Below are 21115 nucleotides of genomic sequence, written 5' to 3'. Positions count from 1 at the left end.
AGTTTTTCATGAATATGATATCTTTTAATTTATCAATTAATGAACTAAATTTAAGTTTATTTTCATTTATTTCCTTTGGCTTGCTCGTTATTTCTGGTAGAACGTCATTGTCATCAGTTTCCATATTTAATAAGTTTTTATCAGATATACTATTATTACTATCATCTTCTTTTCTCACTTCGGGTTTCCTGTGTTTAGGTTTAGTACGGCTTGTCTTTTTAGGTGATGTAAACGATACATTATTGTTACCTGTGGCATCACTATGAACCACAGCTTGGGTCGTCACTATTTTTGCATATGCTGGTTCGATTACCGCAGGCTCCATTGTAGATCTTTCAGCCACCGAAGTCGTCTCAGTTGTCCTGAGGGTCGGGGGAAAGTTTTCCTGATACATAGATGCCGCCGGGGCTGGCGGGCTGCTAGAACCTGGTTCGTATTTATTCAACGCCTTTTTATATGTACAATTAAATTCAGCCATAATCTTCCTTATGTTTCTTTCTTTTTGGTAGAACGGACAAACTTTGTCTAGAGCCATGTGATTTCCTAAGCAATTACGACATGTGAAAACAGTTGTTTCGCAATTCGAATGAGGGCCTCCACACTTAGGACAAGTACATTTTTTGGAACACGTTTTCTTTGTATGGCCATACCGCCAGCAATTGGCACATTGTGACACAGGAAATAGGTATGGTTCAACCTTGACTCGCATTTCATGTATATAAACGTAAGGTGGTAATATGGGGCCTTTGAAACATACACGTACGGTCTCACTGTCCTTCCATCCTGATTCATCCGAACTTTTTCTACTTAATCTTTTTACTGAAACTATTTCTACTCCGCATGTCATACTTTCCATCATTTCTTTTTCTTTTAATTCTAAATCCACATCTTTTATAATACCATAAGAAACACCAACCTCGTATGTTTTTTGGCACCGCCAGCCCAACTCTTCGTGCATAGCAACCTTGGACATAAGCCGCTCAGCGCTCGTATCATTATCAAATTGGATAAGCACTTTATATGAATTAACGTACCTGACTCTAATGATACCTAGGATATCATGACTTTTTAACAACTTCGCTAGCGCAAATTGTTTCGGCAGGGTATCTTTGCAAGTAATGCTTATTTCTGTGCCCACGGATAAGTCTGGGTTAAACACATAACGGCGTTTTGGATTTTTGGTAACTAATGTCCATTCATCGTCCTTCCTCTTAGCCGCATAGGAATGATCTGTCGTAATCAATGTATTAGTACTAACCTTAGGAAACTGTCTAGGTTTAAGCTTAGCCTTGACCTTAGGTGACCTTAGGTCATCTGATGGATTTGTGTCACCATTATCAGGCGTCATTTCCTCTAACTCGAAGTCCATATCACGTTGTGTTAAGTCCATATAATCATTTTGTAGGCATACCTCAGACTCGGAGCTATTTACGCGATTTGTAGCTTCATTTGCGCCATCATCTCCATTGAGGGACATTGGTATCGGATCCCGACTGTTACAGTCGGGACCGCTTCAAATTTATGAAAAACCAGACAGTTAATAATTTATGAGTATCTTAAAACACAAATAACTGAAAGACACGCGTTAATTGAATATAAAATTAATAATTTTACACGAGAATTTTCAAAACACGTCCTGCCGCCATAAAGTTTTTTTTTTTTTAAAAAAAAGTAGTCAATGAGTTAAGCTTTGGATTCCTCCGAAAACGGTGCCGTCATATTACGGCCGCTATATAGCGTTGACTGACGTCACTAGAACGTTGTCTATGTAAACAAGATGGCGCGGTTTCCTAGACGGCGTTACGTTACGTTGATTGTCAACGTAACGTAAGATGACGGCCGTCATGACGGTGTCGATAGTTTCGTGAACGTTTTATTAGATAGCGGTGACGCCATTTTGAATAAATGACACGAGATTTGAATAAATGATTCCGTACTACGATTATTTTCCTCTTCTGATAATATTTCATCCTCCAAGTAAATTATAGATGTTCAAGCAATTCTTGTCAGTAGGAAAAGGCGCGAAATTCAAATTTTCTATGGGACGTTATCCCATCGCGCCTACATTTTTCAAATTTGCCGCTTTGACCTTGGTGGATGACGGTGTGTTATGACGCCGTGGTACTTTCCACATGTCGCCACCGTAAAGACGGCCGTCTTTTGCGGCCGCTATATGACGGCCGTCATATGACGGCACCGTTTTCGGAGGAATCCAAAGCTTAAAGCTCTTTTTTTTTAACGGACAGTTACAATAACGAGATTTTGCAGCATTATTTAATTTTAAAAAGACTACTATACGCGAACGATTTCACTTAATGTTGAAAAAAAATATTCATTTGTTTTAGTGAAAATATGCGGGGAAATATATTGTTTTATATAGCAACACTGCAAATCATTCACTTTGTAATTATCATTCAATACAATCATTCATTACATAGTCTGTGCTGCGCTGTGGCAAAGTGTCAAAGTCAAAAGTGTGACGCTGTCACTGCTGTATTGTGAATGTTGAGATTGTTGAGCTGTTGAGTAAACAAATATTTTTATAAATATCATAAATTAAGCGATGTCTTATAACAAACGGTGAAGCGTATAGGTTCTAAAAATGTTTCCTACAAATCATAAAACTATTTTCGTACTCGATCATACGCCATACTTTGGTATATCATCGGAGAATCCAATAGACTTCGATGTCTCTAAAAGCCGGGGCCCTGGCTATGTCCCTTTACCGCCTGTTTGCAAGTCTCTATGGACTTGCAGTGTGGAAGCTGCAGTTGAATACTGCCGTATAGTATGGGATTTATTTCCTGAAGGCAAACTGGTAAGGTTTTATATTCTTAAGTAATGTAAGTCACGAGCCTCAAGAGCATCTCAAGAGGTTATTTTTACACCTAGCTATTACTCTAATACTCGAATTCCGTATTTCAGGTCCGATTTGTTGTCAGTGATTCTGCAGCCCACATCCTTAATACTTGGGTTGCATCACAACAGAACTTAACCCATGTAAGTAGTTGATAAATCTAAAATGTATACATAGCAATTAATTACTACGTACAAAAAGCAACGACGTGAACGAAATCCGTGTGCCGCACATGAGACATGTGTGCATGGGGCATATTGAATAAGATACACGGTTTTGTTGAAACATTGCAGCAATATAGTTGAGTGTAGCGGTCTGTTCATTTGAGGGATAATCCAGCTATCTGGTAACTACACATGGCCTTTGTTCTGTCTAAAGTATTGTGTAATGAAACATGACAGAATCAATTAGAGAGCAACTGACTAATTATTTTGACTACTCTACTTTTTCTTATTTTATACCAGAGAATAAATGGAACAATACCCAGAAACACCTGTCCTCCTAATGTAGGTATTAAATAGTGTATCTGAGAGTTATGTAACTTAAAAACTATAATAGATGTCATATACTGTTCCTAAGTGGCAGTGGTGTCTGCATTAATGCATATTCTGTTTCTTATGTATATGACATTTATTTCGGTCAATCATTTTAATAATCTGTTTCGCTCAGGCAGGCACAATCGGTTGCGTTGTTCAAGGAGAGGTTAAAGAAGCTATGGCTATCTGATCTGACTGATTAATTTGTCTATATTTCTATTGTATAGTTGCTTTATATCTTTCTAATTCTTTCCAATTTTTAGTGTATTTTCCCCATTCCTTTTTGTGTAATATATGTATGTTTATCCTATACATTTTATATGTATTTATATCCTTTATCTTTCTGGTACCTTGTTGTACATTTTGCTGCATTTGTCACCCTCTTTTCACTTTCTCCTCTCATCTACTCAAAGGTTAACTGGAAGAGATCCCTCAAAGGGATAAGTTCGCCTTTGTACTTCTTACTAATTGTATGTTATTTTTAATATGTCTTTTTGTACAATAAAGAGTTTACTACTACTACTACTAATAGTCTTACTACCTAAAAACACAAATCAAAACACTAAATATTTATTGTTTGATTGGTTCTCTAATTGGAATTATGGAACATTTTAAAAGTGAATATTCTAGTTTAGTTAGTTTAATCTGTATTTTATTAAAAGTTAAAAAATAAACTTCAGTTCTAAGTAGTAAACTGTCAGTGAACTAACTATCCTCAGATCCTTAATGGCTTGTGCCTTGTTGGCGCGGTGCGGCGTGGTGCTGGAGGTGATGTTGTGGGTCTCTGCGCCGCCATTGAAGCCCTAAGTCAGCCATCACCCACACAATCTTCCAGGCCAAACTCGGAAGCACTTTTTCAAAACAGGTAAGCATGGAAAAGCAATATGCTGGGATTACTGGGTGACTTTCTGTAGAACTATGTTGATATGTTAAGCAGTAGCGAGGCCATAATAACACTAACATTACATACTTCTAAGAAGGGATGTTGCGGATGCCGATTTTTTGACATCCGCGGATGCGGATTTTTAAAGGCTCACATCCGCGGACGCGGATGCGGATGTGAAGATAGGTACATAAAAAACGTCAAATATTACAGTTTAGAAATTTTTATTTCAAAAAACCGGCCAAGTGCGAGTCGGACTCGCGTTCCAAGGGTTCCGTACATTAAGTCCCAGTCACGCTTGACTGCTAATTTCTAATAGGTTTTTTTGGCTAATGACTAAATTACCTAGCAGTCTAGCACTTACGTCGATGCTAAGACGTTCCTGTACCGACCTGTTCCACATCCGCATCCGCATTAAATCCGCATCGATTTTATGCGGATGCGGATGCAGATGCGGATGTTGAAAATAATGCGGATGTTCCGCGGTTGCGGATGCGGATGCGGATATTCGCAACATCCCTGCTTCTAAGTAGTGATGACAGTAATTTAATTTTGACATTTCGCTGTTTCAGAGGTCGAATAATCTGCATAACAAGTGCACGAGATGATGACTCTATAAGGAGTCTGGCAGAAATAGCATTGAATGCTCTCATCCAGCAGAACAAGAAAGCATCCAGTCAACCTAGTACATCTGAGTCAACGAGCACTGCTCAGCCAGAGTAAGTTTTATTATAAAGACTAGCGACCCGCCCCGGCTTCGCACGGGTTAACAAATTATACATAAACCTTCCTCTTGAATCACTCTATCTATTAAAAAAAACCGCATCAAAATCCGTTGCGTAGTTTTAAAGATCTAAGCATACAGACAGACAGACAGCGGGAAGCGACTGTTTTATACTATGTAGTGATGTTAATTATATTGATCTTAACCTCTCCGATCCCACGACCTCTAGACGCCTTATAATTACGACCCATATTTGAGCCCTTGGGATAGGACATAAAAAATAAACATTAGGCGAGTGCACACAGAACCAGCCGCCTCGCGAAGAGATTGCCGCTCGAGGTAGCTTGGTTTGTGGTACCCGCCGCCTATTGAAGTTTTATTCCGGCCAGATACCTAATCACTAAGAATCTTTTTACTTGACATACGTTACACGGCTGGTACTGAATGGCAGTATGAGTGTGCCTTAAACTTTCAAAAAATAATTAAAAAGGGAAATTGTTTTTGATATGAAGGTTCGATTTGAATGATGCTTTTTTGAATAATGATTATTTTACCATATTTTCTCGCATGGAGAAAAGCACTATACATGCCTCAGCAGGAATCGCAGTTCGTGGATTCGTCTTGGACAAAGTGAACTCGAAAATCATCCAAGAATTGCAGTTTCCCGGCCTCGGCGATTATGTACTATTAAATGTAACATCTACTTTAAAAATTTCAGGGTCTACCCTATCCAATATTGCCATTTAGTAATAATAAACGTTACTCCAGAGAAAGCCGAAATCAGAGTGAATAATCAACCATTAACAGAGGTAAGACATTAGACAATAAAGAAACATTGATAAAATTGTACTTTATTGCAGGGGTTCCTAAACTGTCCATTACGACTTAAGGTCAATGAAACCCGGTAGGTTTGCTTTGCTGACTTAGACTTCTAGAGATACGCCCAGTTTACAAGAAAGTCGCAAAAACATAGAACATGTAAAGGGTGTAGCATAGAAGAGAGTTTCTTTTATTTTTTGCCATTTTTATATATTGTGAATTTTTTTGCCACTTTTGTGTTATTTCTAGTCAGGATCGCGAGCCCTTTTCATCTTTATAGAAGAAAAAAAGTGTCCTAAAATTTCCATAAATTTTTCAAACTTTCCTTTTTGTTACCACCATACAAAGTATATGGGGAAAATGGTAACATAATAGGGAAAAATCTCTGGGACATCTTTTTACCCTATTAGGATCGAAAGAGCTCGTGATTCTGAGTAGAAATAACACAAAAATGGCAAAAAAGGTCACAATAAATAAAAATGGCAAAAAATAAAAGAAACGCTCAGAAAAAGTTTAGGAACCCCATTTTTATTGAAACATTATTTATGTATAGGAACAAAATACTCATTGCAACACAGGCTGCCAGTGGCATAACTATTTAACCGAGACTACCTGAGAATTTGACCAAGCACAGGCCTTGATTGCCTCCATTCAATGAATTTGCCATGCCCTTCACTTGGTACAAAACATTCTTCAGAATTTGAGTTTGTGAGGAAAGAAATCGAGTCGGGAAATAAAAAATATAGTCAGAAAGACAGATCATTATGGTGGGAGTTTCTACCTGCCAGACAATCTAGAAAGTTACGTTTGCGTACGAGTGAGTAGCATGGTAGTGCAAGAGTATAAGTAGTGCAAGTATTCGCTGCGTGCACGACTGGTGCTGCCCTCATTTTGTCGGACTTTCTACGTTAAATCTTATGGAGTAAAATTAGTTCAAGCGGCTGCCGCTAGTACTAATATCGGACATTCCATAAGATTACCTACATGTGTTTGTGACGATCAGTGCCACTTCCCCCTCCACCGACTTCGCACATTGCCAATAATAAGGGTTGATTTAGCCGCGCTACCCCCCAACCAGATCTGCAGTTCTGAGTTAGGGTACTATAGAAGTTATGAGAAGTATAAGACAAATTTTCAGCTTGCCTCAAATACCTACCCTAAAATGTCTACCAGCTCTCCCACTATTACATAAAAACGCCTGACTGTAAACATATTTTCTAACATTACACTTGATTCTAGATAATTAAATATTCTCGCCACATACGTTTCAGATGGGGAACGGACTGATGGGCGTCGAAGTGATAGTCTCCAGGGCAAGCGCGCTGGCAACACTGCTCGGCCGTTTGGTGTTGCCACATTACAAGCTGGTCACCACCACTGTCACCGGGATACCGATGAAGGTGATCCATCGATTTATAGTTGGTGAAGCAAATCTTTTCGGTAGCAAAAGACGGCATATTTGAAAAATCGCGCGTAGCAACACTACGTTGGAACTGTTCGAAAATCGCGTGTCATTTATATCTTATCTGTGGGACTGTTTTGTTTAGATTTCATCGTTGTTCGATGTACATTGCTGATTTTTGTTGCCTAGGGATACCATACTTTAGTTTGCTTTACATTGCTACTGACATATCCAGCTTGACAGACTATAGTATATTTATCTACACTCCATCATAAACAAAAACATAAATGTGCGTTCGAAAACCGCATATGATGAACTTCACTGTTTTGTTAGAACATAAACCATACCCATTCCTCTGGTTTTTAGGGTTTCGTAGTCACGTAGGAACCCTTATAGTTTCGCCATGTCCGTCTGTCCGTCCGCGACTTTGCTCCGTGATCGTTAGTGCTAGAAAGCTGCAATTTGGCATGAATACATTAATCATACATGGCGACAGAACGGTAAAAAAAAAATAGTGTACCTCTCAGTGTCAGTGTCAGTGTGTAGTGGGCCTGTGCCCAGCAGTGGGACGTATATAGGCTCAAATTATTATTTATTTTATTATTATTAGTGTACCTCTCCCATACAATATTTTTAAATTTTTTTTTGTTTGGTCCAATTGTGTGGGGTAACTGGGGTATCGTTGGATAGGTCTTTCAAAACGAATAAGGGTCATCGCAAAACGATTTTTTGATGAAGTGAATTGCTTGGAGAACTGAGTGACTACTAGCGCCATCTAGTGTCGAGTAGTCACATTAAAGGGTAAGGACGAACGGTGCTGTAAACCTTTGTTATATTAGCTCTATTTATTTATATTAGGAAAAAATAACAGTTTTAAATGAGTTTGGTGAGCTTAATTTGGTTTCTGTTTCGTAATTTCTATTGATCTCCATTTGACTGGATTTATTACCATATGGACGAAGTTTGTTTTTTAACAGAGTCTATTAAATATTTTATTTGTTTATTTAACCTTTATTGCACAATACAAGAAGGTACAAATGGCGGACTTAATGTCCTAAGGCATTCACTACCAGTCAAGCAGAAACTTACAATTGGTGCGAAAGAGAAACCCAGTGCAGAGCAGTGTGCAGAGAGATAAAAGTCACTTATCTAAATAGTACTAATATATGTATGTATGTATGTATGTCACTTTATTGCACATAAACAGGTTTACATAAAACGGACAAAAACAAAACAAAAATAAGAATGTTATGTACAAAGGCGAACTTATCCCTAAAAGGGATCTCTTCCAGCTAACCTTTGAGAAAATGCGAAAGGATCAAACACTAACAGGTGAAAGACAATTTAATATGGACAAATAGCAATATGAGAATTTTGGATACACATAAAGGAAGACGAGAGCAATAAATAAAGAGAAAACCAGTACTACCTACTCATAAATACGCATAAACTATAAACATACTTATACATATACTAAAAATAAATAAAATAGTACTAATATATATAAATATTCAAGATTAGCAACCTCCATACAATTGGAAGACCGTCTATTAGCTCCTCTACAAATGGACGAACGAATGAATGGTGTGATTACGATTAGCTCTGGGTTCTCTTAGGGAAATTTACTGCAATGTTTTGCCGCCAAAGTGCAGCACTAGCGCCTTTAGTAAACCATAGAGTAACTTATACATACTGTACCTTAACCTTTTCGACGCCGTGTCAAACACAAAAGCTGTCACGCTGACGCCACGTCACCGAAGTGTCAAAACTGAAATTGAACTTTATGCATATGCACGTAGGTCTATGTTGCTCTATGATATGTGACCGATTAATCGGTCTTTGGCGGTGCGGATATATCGTTCATTGGCGTCCAAAAGGTTAAACTGTTTTTGACAAGTTATCACAGACAATCAAATATGACATTGATACATCAAAGCGGTGTGTTTACAAAGGGCCTACCGGGAAACTCGAAATAGAAACTCGGCTAACTGCCTCTTTATCGCTCGAATATGCAAGAGTGATAGAGAGGATAGATAACAAAATTTCGACTCTCTCGCAGAGTTTCACGTAATATTCCCTATTCCTACACTAAAAGTCTCGTCAAGCTCTCAAATATGCTGACGCACTGACAGCATTGAGGTATATAACAAGAGACGACATCTCGAACAAAATGTTTCCGCACCTCAGAGAAGTGCATGCACTTCTTTGCTTTTAGTACGTCACCGACCACTGACGAGATGCCACACATGTACAGAAAATTTTAAAAAAATAATTAAAAAATGCCTTCGTGCGTGTTAAAAAGTTGCAACAATAGCACAAGAAAATATAATAAAAGGGATGGAATAACATTTCACCGGTAAGCAATGGAATAACTGTTGATTTACTATTATTTAGTTTATCACGAAACGTCACTTTCGAACATTCGCGGCTGGCAGCCATTTTCTTCGGCGCAAAGATTAATTTTCACAGACGTGACACATTGGTACCTACCTACGAAATGGTTGTATACGTTGTTAGTTAATTGCACAAAAGTTACGAAATATATATTTTTCTCGTTATTTATTGAATGTTTTAGTTATAATAACGTATTTACATTAAGGGTGGTAAGTGCAAAATTGTTACTGAGAATCAAATAGCAAATGTGATGAATCGTTAAAAAATTTAATATAGTCCGTGATACTAGTATGTACCTAGAATATTGTATAGAAATAATATTTTAGGAAAGAATCCTCGTTTTCACTCGTGCGATATATAAGTAATTTAAAAAAAGGTAAATTATATTCAAGTTTGCGTTTGCGGCAAGTTGCTCGGTATCACCTATATATTCACGTCGTATAATATTGCAGGTCATTAAAAATAACCCTGTACGTAGGCAGAATATGAGCAGCTGTCATAACAGTTTCGCCTCTGGCCTAGATACGCTTTTTCTTCACCTTAGTGACAGACGTCAAACGCCGAAAATGGCGGACACATGGTGGACAGAATTTGTTCGAGATAGCGTGTCTAGTTTACATATTATGTCTATGACTGACAGAGCTACATTTCCCACTTTTTGCTGTTTACGGCTAACGTCACTTCTGTAAAACGTTATATGATTACGATAACAGATGGCGTTATAACAGCGAAACTAGCCAACGAAAATTTGTACGACTACCCTTGTATGCCATCCGCCAACCAATGTCGTTTTACCATCGATTTTTTCTAAGGCCTGGCCTTTAAAAAAATATTTTTGGTGTGGCCTGGCGTTTATTTTTTTTATGTCCGGCCATCATACTACTATGAAAGAATTTATTTATTTGTACTACGTTATTTATTGTCTTCGGTTACCGCGATAATTACCAGGGATGTTGCGGATGCCGATTTTTTGACGGATATTTAAAGGCTCACATCCGCGGATGTCAAGATTAGGTACTTAAAAAACGTCAAAAGTTACATTTTTAGTATTTTTTTATTAAAAAAAAACGAAACGTTTAGTATTTGAGCAAGAACATAGGTGCGTTATACTTAATAAACAGTAACTTGGCCGACTTTTCTGGATCTAGACGATTTCGTAATACTAGGTAATGACGAAATTACCTAGCATTTACGCCGCCGCTAAGACGTACCTGTACCGACTTGTTCGACATCCGCATCCGCATCCGCATAAGCTCCGCATCGATTTTATGCGGATGCAGATGCGGATGTTGAAAATAATGCGGAAGTTCCGCGGTTGCGGATGCGGATGTTCGCAACATCCCTGGACTGTACTATCGTGTGATGTTTTATGCTTTTCATTATATAGCAGTCACATAAACTACTTTTTTCTCTTTTTTTATGATGTAGGCGGTAAAACAACAGACGAATCCCCTGATGGTAAGCGATTACCGACGCTCATAGTCACCCGCAACACCAGAGGGGTTGTAAGCGCGTTGTCGGCCTTTAAGATGGGAATACGCTCTTTTTTTGAAGGTTTGAAGGTCGTGTCGGTCCGGAAATACCGCCGGCGACATATCGTAACATAAAACATTCATATTTTCAAGATACTGTTAGACTTAATGCCAGAATATGTCAATAGATGGCGCTGTTCTGGGAGCGATTCATGGTTACAACTGTTTATTGTAAATTATACAGATTTCACGCGCTTGTCGGGTTATGTGTTCACTTCGAGGTCCTAGTGACCTTTGTTCCATTAGACTAGACGATCATAATGGTAATTTTTTAAGCTCCTCTCTTTTTTTATAGAGGGGCATAATTAAGCTTTGGTTTCCTCCGAAAGCGGTGCCGTCATATAGCGGTCGTCTCCATACAAATACTACGACATCCATATTTAGCCGTATTATTTAGTATGGAGACGGCCGCTATATGACGGCACCGCTATCCTAGGAAAACCGATCTTTACTAATCATTTATTATTTTATTTATTTACAATCGTGAATATATATTCTAGGAAACACCGTTACTCAAATACTCATAACAGCCTGACTCATGGCAATCAAATATATCAGCAGCATTGCCGGAACGGCGGTACGGATTTTTTCCACAATCGATTATTTTTCCCACCCCTACTCCTGGGTTGGTCGCGTTTTATAAAAGGTTCGTAACATATAATCGCTTTACTTTCTGGTTAAAAGGCATAATAACCATACCCCGCAACGGAGCTAGCAAAACCGTAGCATATGACAGTTTTGTGTCAGGGTTGGCGATTCTGATGAACCATTTTGCTTTAACTTTATTGTATGTAAGATTAATAAAATTGATCGAGAACCTTGTTGACCCTCTTCCGATATAACCCGGTTTAATTTACTGTCAAAATAATATAAATTAACAGGTCAATGTCAATATTAGATGCGTTTCAATGTATCTGTTATTTTGTTTATAAAATCACGTTTTTTTACGCATTTCTTTCAAATATTACCATGGAATTTTCACTGCTTCAAAATATTGGCGTGTTTGAAAACAAAGAAAAAATATTTTTTGTACTTTAGTTTATGCGTAGTAGTGATAACCCTGACGTACAACTGCTACAGATTTGCTAGCTCGGTTGCGACATAAAGTAAGTATAGTATAGAGTAATCGGCCCATACAAGCCTCGCTTAGTTCCACAAAAATCCAAGAGATGTCACTCAGAGCACCATTGGGCCTAAATATATATTTGTGTTATTTCAAATCTTGCCAATTTTTAAATTAACATGTATAGTTCTAATTTATTTAGCATATTACAACAAAAACCTTTTAAAACATCCATTTACACATAGTAAATCGACGCAGAAAAAAATAAATAAATAATGGCATGAACTATTCTAAGCGCCATCTATCGCATTACTAGACAGTTAGTTTCTTGCCGTTGTAACACACTAAATAGCTCGATTGTTTGAGAAAGACTATCAATAGATGTCACTGTAGTAAATCCTCATACTTTATGATCATATCACAGACAACATATCAACATTATTAAGTAATAAATAATATAATTTTTCTCAAAAATGGACGGCAAAGTCGACGTTGCCGGTTAAAAAATAGGTCGCGAAGTGTGTAGTTTATGGTCATTCTAAAAATTAAAAAGTTAAAAACATTGCTGTCTCGATTTCGGGACTGCAATGTTGCATACAAATTCCATTATTAAACGAGTTCCAAACTTTTTAAAACTTTAAATGGCCATATCAAATGAAGGCATAGGTCCATTAAACAGCCGAACAGATGATCAGCACTTATTATTAATATAATGTTGGTACCGCGACTATTTAGGTGTCTCAAATACGTTGGCGTATTTTCAGCAGAAAAATACACTTCTATTTTTTTTAAAGGCGGCAAGCAAATCTTTTTAATGGTTTTACTTTTCTCTGTGAAAATTAGAACGTTGCTTCTGTAAAATATCTCTTGCACCATTTTTGAGAAAAGCACTATATATGACTCGGCTGGAAGGCTACTTGCTGGCTTCGGATTCAATTAAACGGACTCCCAAGGTCGTCCGTTTAAAACGAATCCTCAGCTTGCAAGTAGCTACTTCCGAACCTCGACAATAATGTACTATTGTTCTTAGAAACGTGATAATAATTAAAATATATTAAACCTACATGGTATCATCAGCCACACTGTTAAGTGTTAACTGTACCGATGTACAGTTAGGAGTGTTGCTGTTTGTATATTAATTTACTTAACCTTACGCATTACAAAATTGTCCTCATATAGCTATACATATATTTTAGGACAGTCTTACACTAATCGACCTACTTGGTAACAAAACATTGTAAATTCTTGAGTAGTTTGAATAGCAGGGCAGGTGACAAAAACTTGCTCAAAAGCATAGAAGGTAGCATCCTATAGAAGTGGTGTACGCGTGCCTCCGTGAGGGACAAAACATGTAAATTCGACCAATCATAGCGTCGCATTGCGCCGCTATGATTGGTCGAATTTATTTGTTATGGTGGGCAACAAATGAATTCGACCAATCACGGTGGTCAATTTACGGTGGGGAATAAAACAAGATGTGAGACTGTGACAAGGACAAACAATAATAGCGCTTTCGCTGCTACTCCTACTGAAAGATACATAAGACTATCCCGTTCTGTCAGTTATCCCCTGCTTCTATTCATGCTCAAAAGAGAAGAGACATCCGACATTTAAAAAAATATCCCTATATGTATGAGAGCAATAATACAATGTGTAAATGTAAATACATACATATCTTATATTTTATGATCATATCAAAGCTGGAAGTCCTAGGTTCGGATCCCCCTAAAAGTGTATTAATATGGTGTCCCATGGTGGTGGCCCATTTGTCCCCGCCGCCATACAAGAGGTGTGGACAGATGGGAATAGATATAGACCATTAATATATACACACACAATTAAAAAACAAATAAATGTCCTATGAGGATTTGAACCCAGGACCTCCTACTTCATAGCACATAGCAGAGCAGGGTCACTGTCACTACTGACTAGCTAGGAGGCCGTAGAAATAATATACAATTTATATATATTTAAATTAAGTACAGTCAGCGTCGTATAGTAGGTCGCATCCAAAGTATTCAAATAGTTCAGTACGCCATACAAATAATATGGTGTACCGAACTATTTGAATACTTTGGATGCTACCTACTATATGACGCTGACTGTACTTATATAACAATTAACAAATCAGACTGGCAGCCACAGTTTAATGGCTAATCTAGGATTAAAACTTTTTAGTGGCTTGCCATTATGTTCAAAACATTTAGCTTCATACCACATCAAATATTTAAGTTTACCGCCATTGCCCGCCAGCATTGAACAAATTGGTTGTTAGTGGGTAGACAAAATAAAGTCACTATCATGTTAAACATTGAATTTATTAATTGTATTTTATTATTTTTAAGAGAATCTTCATAGCATGTGTCTGTCCGTTGAAACAGGAATCAATCTCAACCATCTTCCACTCAAAATATTTTACTTGTGGTACAGTCGCCATCAGATATATCGGAGCGGCCAAGGCGCTCACAAATATCTGAACACGCCTCTATTGTCAGGGCGTTAGAGTGCGTGTTCAGATATTGTGAACACCTTGGCCGTTCCGATATATCTGATGGCGACTGTACAGAGATGCATTGACTATTTCATCTTCACTCTCTTGTTGCATACATTGTAACTTCTAGTGGCTAGAGGCTGGGTCCTGAAATCAGAAACATATTTTTTATATATAAAATGTAATAATATCACAATAAAGTTTAATACACATTGCCTTCACATTGGAGTCTGTTTGCAAACACTAACCATTGTATAGATTTAGACCAAGAAAAGTATGCAGCGATATTGATCGCCTGCGCAGTACATGTGTTATTTTAAATGTCAAACATCTTTGAAATTATGACGTACCTTTCTTCTTTCTTGCTCTAACTCTAAATACTTTGGAATCTTTTGCTTGCTCGGGTATCAATATTAGCATGGGGGGTTAAAATAAAACTTGACAATAGTTATTAGTGGGCAAGGGGGCAAAGCAGTTGTTTAACCGCTCATGCTAATGTTGATTCCAGGGCAAGCAGAAGATTTGAACTATGAGCGTAGCGAGTGGTTCGAGAAGTGGAATCTTGAGCGTTGTGAGAATTCAAGGCACGAGGGTTAAACAAACATTGCCACCTAATGAAACACAGAATTTATCACCATGCCAATGCAGGGAAAATACCAACTATAAAATACCAAAAAAATCAAATCCACATGAACATTATAAAGAATTTATAATTCAAAATCATCATTTAAAAGTAAATTCTACCAGCTAACATAAGGAAACTCAAAATTTAGATCTGATTACTTTGCCCCACATGTGGGATAAATCATAAATGCAATTTTCTCATTAGTATTTGAACAATCAAGGGGGCCTTTACCAGTTGGTGTGGTGATAAATTATTTAATTAACCTTTGTATTCAAAACAAACTTACCTGAAGTGTTAATTTTTTATCAATTTTATCATTTATTGGCAAACAGTAGACACTGTCAGATTAATATGTAGGTTTTACCATTAGTAGTGTTCCGTTACTACATCGGCAATTCACGTCATCATCACAGGTCTTTTCGTCTATTGCAGACGATTTATGCATTGCTGTTTAGACAACGGGTTTGGTGATTGTGGAGGCCGATGCGTGAGCGGCACGACCTCCCACATTTTGGGCACATGTCACGCTTAGCACAGTCTTTAAAGCGCCACATCGGTCTTCCAACTTTCCTTTTAGCATACCTACGCAACTGCACCAAGCAAGACACGTCTAGGTATTCTATTCACGTACTTGTACTATAGTTCAAATGAAGCTATAATATGAAATTAATAAGTTTGTATAAACAGAAACAAAGCAAAGGCAACCAACAAACGCGGTGCCGCTTTGTGGCGACTTGACTATTTGACAGTTTATTTTTAGTGTTGCCGTTGAAAGTTCTTTCTTGTCCCTAAATAGAGCTTTTATGATTTATTATTATACAATATTATTAGTTCAAATAAAATATGATATTCCAAAAGACTACAAATAATATTATATAGTACTTAAATTCCAAAATAATGATAATTATGCCTCAGTGTCCATTTCTGAGGGCCTACCGCGAACCACGTTCGACGTGTTGCCTCTCTGTCGCACTTGTAAATTCGTACGTAAGTGTGACAGGGAGGCAACACGTCGAACGTGGTTCGCGGTAGGCCCTCAGCTTTTTTAAGGAACAGGCGTATAACATTACCCTGAAGTAGGGGACTAATTTTAAAATAGCAATAATCATTACTTGATGCCGTTTTTGACGTTTCTGTGCACGCTGTTGTCTGTCTATACTTATAGGTCACATAATTAGTGATACAAACACCTGCCTGGTCAATATACGCAAAATTAGATATATTTATTCTAATTATAACAGAAAAAGTTTATTAAAACAAACATTAAATGCTTTTGTATAATAATTTCAGGTTTGATAGGTACGGGTTTTGCCATGGGAGAAGTTGAAAAGGAACGTTATGAAAACATATCTTTGTATGTATAGGTACTAAGATGGTACAAATCATGTACAAATCTGTTGCTTAAAAATAAAAGCACGACGCGACGTTGCCAAACTGCTATGAGTTACTGCGAAGCGAGTCCAGTTTAACTCGACAACGTCGCATCGTATTGTTACAATAGGGTATTTTCGTACTAGTCAAATCAGTTACTTTTTTATAGTTATTGCAATGCAACTTGTATCGTAAATTTTTAGAAGGCACGATAAGAGTGAATTGAGCATGAATTGAGGTATTTTATCTCATTAGGATCGAAAGAGCTCGTGAATTTGAGTACAAATAACACAAAAGTGGCAAAAAAGATCACAATATAAAAAATGGCAAAAAATAGTAGTTTTCGATATAAGTGCGAGAAGTATGTCATTTTGCACGAGTACCGAGCTTTCGATTTTTCCGGAAATATACTGAGGGGCTACCGCCAAAACCGAAATTCGCAAATTGCGGGGATCTTTCTCTTTTACTCCAATGCAGGCGTAATTAGAGTGACAGAGAAAAATGCCCGCAATTTGCAAAATTCGATTTTCGCGGTTATAGCCCTGTCACTTACAACGGATGCCTTTGCTTTGATATCTGGTGGCGTTAAATTAACTCCAAAATCGTCTGAATCACTCATTTTTATTTAATAACTTATGCTTTCTTGGCAATTACTTACAAACATAAATCACTTTAAATGTTGAATAAAAAAGGCGGGAAGGGAATAAAAAAAGTTTTACTTTTAATTGCCATTTTTTTCAATGTGGATTCTGTTGTCACTGTTGTCAGCATTATGCCAATTGAAGAGAAATTGTATTATTAAAATTAATAAAATTAATTTTCAGAACATATAATTATACATGGTCAACCAGATCTTGACAGTAGAAAAAGGCGGCAAATTTGAAAAATGTAGGCGCGAAAGGATATCGTCCCATAGAAAATTTGAATTTCGCGCCTTTATTTTACTGACAAGATTTGGTTGACCAGCTATATGTAAAAAAACATGAATCTTTTGTTATTTCATTATATTGATATATATCTAATTAATTACATTTATATTAAGTGTATAAAGTGTATTGTACGAACGTCAGCTTCATTCTGTCGCGCGCTGTTCAAGTAATACTATTGGGTCTCGAATAATACTCCTTTATGCCCAATCGCGCGTTGTTCAGGTGGGTCATTTATAAGCGGGTCTCGCATAATACTCATTTATTTAAAATGTATCAATCAGATTACTTTTTAGCACTAGTGTAAAAAAATCAAACTTTACGCACGATTTGCAGCTACAAAAACTAAACTTTTTGAGCAATTGGATTAAAAAAATATAAAGAAACGCTCAAGTACCAGTGGCATGGTGGCATATAGACGGACTTACGCCAGTAGTAATGTCTAATCCTTTTGCCATGCACCAATGGTAGCATGCGCAAAATTATTATGACAGGTATTTATTTTCAGCCGGTTTAAATAGTTTCGGCAAGACTTATGTAGCATTCTTATAATATATAAATATTATCATCACCACAGTATCGTTTTCCGAAATTACTTTATGGTTATACCGTTTGGCTACGCTATTTCTCTGTACCCTGCCTCTCCCTTCCCTCCCTGTACTCCTTAAGTGCCCGAACTCTCTTTACTCATACTGAAAGATACATAAGACTATCCTGTTCGGTCATTTCCTTCCACCCCTCATGCTTGATCCAGTTTTAAACTAGATTCATGATTTATTCAATACGCTATAAAGCGACATCTGTTGATTACTTCTAATCGTTGGCAACGACATATGTCTACTAACTTTCAATGAAGACGTATAGATGTCGTTAGGAATTCTATGATTTGGATGTGACACAGCGCCATCTTGTATCCATGATAGGCAACAGTGCTTTTTCAGTGACGCCATCTGGTAATGGTGCGCTTTTAGGCGGTCACATTTGAATGTATGGGATAGCAGCGTCTGTATATATGTAGTCTGTGGTTGCGAGGTATGATAATAACAGATAAGGCTAGTCTTAAAATCAAGGAATAAAAGAAGCTAGTCTTTGGAGGCGTGCGGGACCGAAGCTAAACCCTTTTGATACTTTAATAAGATGTAAGGGGTACGATTTTTGACACTTTTTGTCTTAGTTTTATTTTCATATGGCGCTTACACCGTTAAGATATTACTGTATTGTGACCGATATTAAACTTTCGTGAGACATATTTTAAACTGTTTATACGACAACGGAAAACTCACTCACTCACTTGAATTTTTAGTCGCTATTGGCGACATGTTTCGGGCCCATCGGGGGTCCATCATTAGGCTCGAGTGCTCGCGGCGACTGCAACTCGTGCACTGATCGCGCCGCCCGCCTCGTCGCTCGTTGCGCGCGCGCTGACAGGGCGGGGGCGGGGGGCGCGATCAGTGCACGAGTTGCAGTCGCCGCGAGCACTCGAGCCTGAGGATGGACCCCCGATGGGCCCGAAACATGTCGCCAATACCGACTAAAAATTCAAGTGAGTGAAACCGTTGTCGTATAAACAGTTTACTGTATTGTGTTACAGGAAGAGCAAAACGCGAGCTCTAGCGCGAACTACGACGTAGAGATTATTCACTCGGCTGAGGCCCACGCCGGCCTCCGGGCGGCACAAACGGCAGCGGAGGCCACGGAATCTGTAAGTAAAATTTACAATTTTAGCTTACAAATTGTTTTGGGATAGCGTGATTATGACAAGGTCTTATATTTTCAATCACAATGTAATTAAAAGTGATCGGTATTTTACAGTACATATGGTGCTAATTTACGTGCGTGCGTCGAAAATTTAAAGGCCCATATGTACTGTAAAACGTTATAAAATACACGTGCGAAAAGGTAATTCGCAACTCGTGTCAATTTAAAATACGACCGAAGGGAGTTTGCGTTGCGAATTTCCTACTTTTCGCATTTGTATCGTAATGTACTAATAATACATTTATGGACCCCCTTATTCATAAACGCGCTACAAACCTCAATTAGCTTATCATCGTCGGTCCGTATCTGTGATTTTGATTTATGTATTTGTAAGAAAGGGATAAAACATAATAGGCTACACGACTAATTTTTTTTTATGGTATCAATCGATCGGGTTTGTTTTTAGGATCAAATGTCTATATGCGACTCATTGCATTAAAGTAACACAAAAGTCAGAAATTGTAGTCAAAGGCCGACAGTCGCACTTCACTAGCGAAACGCCCTATACAAAACGGCCAAGGGCCGTGACGTCATCGCCCATCTTGTAGTATGGACAAAACAAGAAAATTGCGTTTTTGTCGGTGAAATATTGCGTTTATGTATATTCATAATTCATAATTTATTTATTGCTTTTATGGGTTTTACAAGATTTTATAGTATTTACATGTTCCAGCATAAACCCCGTTGGGGCACAGCAATATACATAAAGACTTAAAAACTAATACTTATAAAACTAGCACACACTAGCAATTAACATTATTAAGACTTATAATTAAGATACTCCTTTATATTGTAAAATGAGTTTTCAACCAAATATAGTTGCTATACAATATTTTATTGCATGAAATGTAAGGAATCGAATGGTACCCTTACTTTTATCGTTTTTGGAAGTTAAAAAAAACTTAAATTTTGAAACTTTCAGGTCCTGTATTTTTGTAATTTTTCAATATTTTATTTTAATATCCACATTATTGTGATAAATTGCTCGTTTGCTATCTATTTTACTAGATTTTGTTATAAAATTCAACATGTGTCATCATCCCTATTTAACTAAATCAGGCCCGTAAAATTTTATGAATAAGGGGCACTTGCACCATTCACTAACCCGGGGTTAACCGGTTAAACCTGGAGTTACCATGGTTACCAGTACAATTTGACACTGAGTTAACGGTTTAACCGGCTATCCCCGGGTTATTGGGATGGTGCAAGTGGCGCTAAGGGGGTTATAATACGGCTGCGGGTTATCAATCTAGTATGGATGACAGGTGGTTCTGCGGTGGTGGACGCCGCGCGGCGCGGAGGGCGGCGCGGGGGGGTGTGGCGGGCCGCTGTGGCGCGTCACGCCCGCGGACGTGGCGTCCCGCCCCTCCGCCTGCCTCGTCAACTTCCTGCTCAACGGCCGCTCCGTCACGCTCGAGGTGCCCAGGTGAGCTGCACGGCGAGTGACCGTCACCAGCCCGAGCCCGTCACGTTCCTCCGAAAACGGTGCCGTCATATGACGGCCGTCATATAGCGGCCGCAAAAGACGGCCGTCTTTACGGTGGCGACATGTGGAAAGTACCACGGCGTCATAACACACCGTCATCCACCAAGGTCAAAGCGGCAAATTTGAAAAATGTAGGCGCGATGGGATAACGTCCCATAGAAAATTTGAATTTCACGCCTTTTCCTACTGACAAGATTTGCTTGATCATCTATAATTTACTTGGAGGATGAAATATCATCAGAAGAGGA

At 38.1% G+C, this 21115-nt stretch overlaps 1 protein-coding gene across 1 annotated transcript in view; it reads left to right on the top strand.

Moving 5' to 3' along the window:
* The first annotated feature begins 2599 nt into the window (after nt 1–2599).
* The window catches only part of LOC134651157 (protein asunder), a 32848-nt gene continuing 14332 nt past the window's right edge, over nt 2600–21115 (top strand). The window contains exons 1-8 of the mRNA XM_063506193.1: nt 2600–2818; nt 2926–3000; nt 4113–4258; nt 4849–4995; nt 5719–5809; nt 7091–7219; nt 19215–19325; nt 20647–20807. Of these exons, the coding sequence (XP_063362263.1) occupies nt 2603–2818; nt 2926–3000; nt 4113–4258; nt 4849–4995; nt 5719–5809; nt 7091–7219; nt 19215–19325; nt 20647–20807 (1076 nt within the window). The 5' untranslated portion in view covers nt 2600–2602. The remainder of the gene's footprint in view (nt 2819–2925; nt 3001–4112; nt 4259–4848; nt 4996–5718; nt 5810–7090; nt 7220–19214; nt 19326–20646; nt 20808–21115) is intronic.

Source organism: Cydia amplana, chromosome 9 (assembly GCF_948474715.1).
Source record: "Cydia amplana chromosome 9, ilCydAmpl1.1, whole genome shotgun sequence".
NCBI classification, from domain to species: Eukaryota; Metazoa; Arthropoda; class Insecta; order Lepidoptera; family Tortricidae; genus Cydia; species Cydia amplana.
Note: the sequence above shows the minus strand (reverse complement) of the source record. Positions and strands in the feature narration are given on the sequence as shown.